This window comes from Austrofundulus limnaeus, unplaced genomic scaffold (genome assembly GCF_001266775.1).
Source record: "Austrofundulus limnaeus strain Quisiro unplaced genomic scaffold, Austrofundulus_limnaeus-1.0 Scaffold779, whole genome shotgun sequence".
NCBI lineage: Eukaryota > Metazoa > Chordata > Actinopteri > Cyprinodontiformes > Rivulidae > Austrofundulus > Austrofundulus limnaeus.
This window is the reverse complement of record NW_013953181.1, coordinates 56,670-61,176: the sequence shown is the minus strand read 5'-3', so window position 1 is coordinate 61,176 and position 4,507 is coordinate 56,670. Positions and strand designations below refer to the sequence as shown.

The 4,507-nt window shown below is 40.2% G+C and overlaps 1 protein-coding gene across 1 annotated transcript in view; it reads right to left on the bottom strand.

Annotated features, from left to right (window-relative positions):
• pkd1a (polycystic kidney disease 1a) overlaps positions 1 to 4,507 on the bottom strand; it is a gene marked incomplete at its 5' end in the record, with an annotated part of 95,184 nt that overhangs the window by 36,641 nt on the left and 54,036 nt on the right. Inside the window, 5 exon segments of the mRNA XM_014028559.1 lie at positions 682 to 892; positions 968 to 1,111; positions 2,509 to 2,679; positions 2,797 to 2,992; positions 3,077 to 3,341. Of these exon segments, the coding sequence (XP_013884013.1) occupies positions 682 to 892; positions 968 to 1,111; positions 2,509 to 2,679; positions 2,797 to 2,992; positions 3,077 to 3,341 (987 nt within the window).

The following is a 4,507-nucleotide window of genomic DNA, read 5'->3' as shown; positions in this document are numbered from 1 at the left end:
GTGTGTTATCATGTGTTCTTTCTCTTAGCCTAAACAAAACTGATGACGTTCTGACGTCTGACGTAAAAGGTAACACCTTCTGGGGTGTAACCAGGAAGGGATGAACATTATAAGCTCAATTCATTATTATAGTAAAGAGAAGTTGTCAGTGTTTTGCAGAGTGTCTGCTTCAGAGCAGAGCTCTTGTCTGTTTGTTTTGGTTCAGCCCAAGGTCCGACTGAGGCCTGTGCTGCTGAGCGCTGAATGAACCTGAGTGGAGTCAGAAGACTGAAAATAAAGTTTTAAAGAAGAAATCCAGCGGCTTCCTGTTTTATTCGGACATACCATTTTGAACAACACATATTTTTCCTACAGAGGGATGGATGGATGGATGGATGGATGGATGGATGGATGGATGGATGGATGGATGGATGGATGGATGGATGGATGGATGGATGGATATAATTCCACATGTTAATTCATAGTTTTGATGCCTTCAGTGTGAATCTACAATATTCGTAGTCATGAAAATAAAGAAAAAATTGAATGAGAAGTTGTGTCCAAACGTTTGGTCTGTACTGTAGGTAAACATCTAGGATGAAATCTACTGCCAGTTCTTTCAGCTGCTTATTTGTAACAGGATCAGCTAGAAAGCATGATCAGAACCAGGTGTGAACAGAGCTAAAGGCAGGTAAGACACACCTGTATCTCTTATCCACCACGATGCTGTACCACAGCGTGTTAGCCAGCAGGAAAAACTGCAGTAACACAGCGCAGCACGTGGCCCTCTGCAGGCGAGTGAAGGGACTGCGGGGGGGCCTCTCCCACAGCGACAGCCACATGTGACTGTCGCACAGCGACCTCTGCAGCTCACAGCGCAGGAGGCGAGGCAGCTGACGAAGCACCGCCTCTTCTGAGAACACAGGAAAAATATGAAGCGTCAAAAAAGGTCGTGCCACCCAGCAGCCATGAGATACTTGATAATTACCTGTAGCCTCCACTTCAATCTCCACACGTCCACCCGTTCTCTCGTTATCAACAGACAACCACTCCTCAACCAGGAAGTAGTAGCTGTTTTCAGTCTGCAGGTCTTTGACCAACACATATTGCAGCAGCCATGCCGGGGACAGACCTGCGTTGAGAAACATTATGTGATTTGTTAAAACAGGTCCACTGTTTGAAGGACTTGATGACATGTTTGGACCAGGGTTATTAAAGTGAACTAAAACTGACTAAATAACAAAAACCAAAACTGAAAAAACATTTTAGTTAACTAAAATAAAATTTAAAAAATAACTGTATAATCCTTTTACAAAACTCACTTAAACTGAAACTATAGATAGAATATCTTTAGTTTTAGTGTTTGTCAATTTATTTTTTTTAACTGAGTAGTTTCACATAAGCTGTGGGCAGTTTACGGCACCTCATGGTCCGTAACGTCATCTGTTTACAGTCTGCTGCTGCTCAGCATCGTCTTGAAGAAATTCATAGTTATTAGAGGATAGTACTGATGTTAAAAGCACAACACTATATTTTTAGGTTTTCCTTTTTGTAATGTTGACAATGTTTAATCTATTATGTTTTGATTGATATAGATTAGTTACATGTCCGAATTATATAACAACACATAATCAACCATGACATCATGACATTAGATGAGAATTTTGTCTGAATGCCTGTGATTCAGCCGTAGGTCAGTAGGGGGCGAACACAGGCATTGAAGAACATGTATAAATTGATGAACTTCCTGGTTTTTCGCCAGTGTTGGTTTCCTGTCGGCTCAAGTGACATTAAACCTCACTCAGATCCAGAATTCTGGTGTTGTATGGTTTGATTCCTTCTACAAATCATTTTATTTAACAATGGTGTTTTTAATATCGACTTCAGTTTATTGAATACGAATTTTCTTACAGTCTGCCAAATGACAACAACAAAAGTTCAAAAGCAGTGTCCACTTTGGGATTTCTTTGAATATGACTGCGAGAAAAATCAAAGTAAGTGTGTTGTAGTGGAAACAGGTGATAAAACAGGTGGAATACTTCTCAAGGGATAAACGGCATGAATCAAACTCACACAAGATGGCTAACTATGACTATCTTGACACGCTAACTTCTCTCAGTAGCTCCCATGAAAAACAAGCAACTGGAGAAAACTATTATCATCATCCTAAAATAATCGCCCAAGACCTTAGTTTGCAAAATTGGGTTACACAATTATTTTATGAAGGTGTTATAATGGACTGCTTTAACTAGTGACCAAATAACTAATGGTTAGTTAACTCACAGGATCATCACAAGCTTGAGGATGCATTGTTATATATTTTTATTCAAACAATAAAAAGACTAATACTAGAACTAATAAAAACTAAACTAAGCATTAAAGATGCAATAATAACTAACTAATAAAAATGAGCAAATCCACTGTTAAAACTAATTAAAACTAACTGAATTAAAAGAAAAAAGTCACGATGAAATAAAACTAAACTATATTGAAAACTATTATAACCTTGGTTTGGACGCATGTCCTCACCTTTGTTGTCATGCCAAATCCGTATTTTCCAAACACTCCCCAGGCTGGTGTCTGTGGCGATCTGAAAAACGTCCAGGGCATTGCGCGTGAAAGCGCCTTTGCTGTCGAGGTGACGGTGTCCGCTGCGGCTCTCTCGTCCGTACAAACTGATTCCCACATGAGCTGTTGTCCCTGAGTGAGCAAAAAGTAAAATGCTGCAGAGGCTATTCTGAGAATATTCAAATTTATGAAACCACAGGAGTGGAGATTTTTTACTTTTGGACTTGGATTTACAGAGATGAGCCTCACCTGCTCCTCGACTCCAGCCAGTTTTGACTTGGACCTCGTACTTAAAGCTCCCGCTCTGGCCGCAGAGTGGAACCACAGCGGCTCGGCTAAGATCCAGCTGGTCCAACTTATGCAAGATGGCCGCTGCCACGACATAGCTTAACAAACCCAATATGCACACCAACAATACAATCAGGCTTGGTGCACCTGAACGCTCCTGGAAACAAGGTAAATGGTAGAGAACGTGTTTAGGTAGTCGGTGTATGGGATTAAAAAAGTGATTTATTTGTGAGATACTGACTGGCATTATAAAGCTGATGGCATTGGTTGGTACAAACAGTCCTGCAGCGAAGGCCGTCAGGTGCCTGGTGCGGCAAACTGCTCTGCTAAAGGTGGTCTCTGCGAGGGGCACCATGCCATCTGTCTTCCACTGCTTCTCGGTCTCACTGAAGTACTGACACAGGGAGGCGAACACCCCGACCTCCAGGTGAACACCAGCAAGCTGAGTTTCAGCGCTGCAGGGCGTAGTTACGTTGATAAAGTAATCCAGAGTGGTGTCGTAGAACCTGTGCACCATGAGACAAATGTAAAAGGTTTTTATCAAACAATAGATAAGGAGCTAAATTTTAAAAAGTAGTGCAGCATGGTTATAGTCCTCTAGCCCACTATTACCCTTTAGAAAAGATGATGGTGGTCTAATGTCAAACAGAGTTTTAGGTGATTTATTCATGGTGTGAAAAAAAGTGTTCGGTGTAATTTCCAGCTTTTCAGCAACAGCCTCTGCAGCCTTTTCTGATTTATGAAAAGAATTCTGTGAAAAATGTTTGGAGTGTTTATCACCTCTAAAAGGATTTATTCAGTTAGATGAGAATTGTGGTGATAAAAGAAACTACTGCTGACCTTCATGAAAAACCTCCCAGTCGCTCACTACAAGATGTGCAAATATGAGTGCTTTGGTAAAAAGTCAATGGCTGCAAGCGGAGCTAAAAAGATTGGGCCTGATGCAAGAACATGTTCATATTCTTATCCTAAATTTCTCTTACTTTTGTTCGTACAAAGGGTTCGTACGAACATGCCACGTCAGATTCAACAAAGTGTGTAAATGAGCAGTGTAAACTGATGAATGCGTATCAGGTGCTCGCACACGAGGAGAGGAGATTAGCATAATTACCATCCTAAAATCACCATATAAGGGTATACGTTTCCTGCCACACATACCAGGAAGTGTCCATTCATAAATGACATCGCAAAGTAAAAAGAAGAACTTAATGAGTTCAGAGATTGAAGTCCTGCTCTCAGAGATCCAGAAAAGAAAATCTGTCATTTTTAGCAGCGTCAGCTGTGGAATTAAAGGAATAAAACCACGACTGCTGTTAATGTCGTGTCTCCTGTGGGTCGTATACAGTCACAGAAATAAAAATCTAAAACATATTCATCTCTAACCCTGCTCCGCTCTTCCTCTGGTCAAATATTTTTAATTTAAGTGTAAACAACTGTGTTACATAGTTTTCATTTATTAAGAAGAAGCGCAGTCGTGCACCGCTGCCCCGCCCCACGTTTCTGAAAAAAAAAAAGCATTTTAAAATGTCTCCAAACTTCAGTTAACTTCAAATTAATATTGTAGTGCTATACAACAGCATTAATAATTGATTTAATTTAATTTAACCAATTTATGTCGTTAGTCTACATTATTACAATTAAAATTATAATTCCAATTCAAGCAGAATAGCCT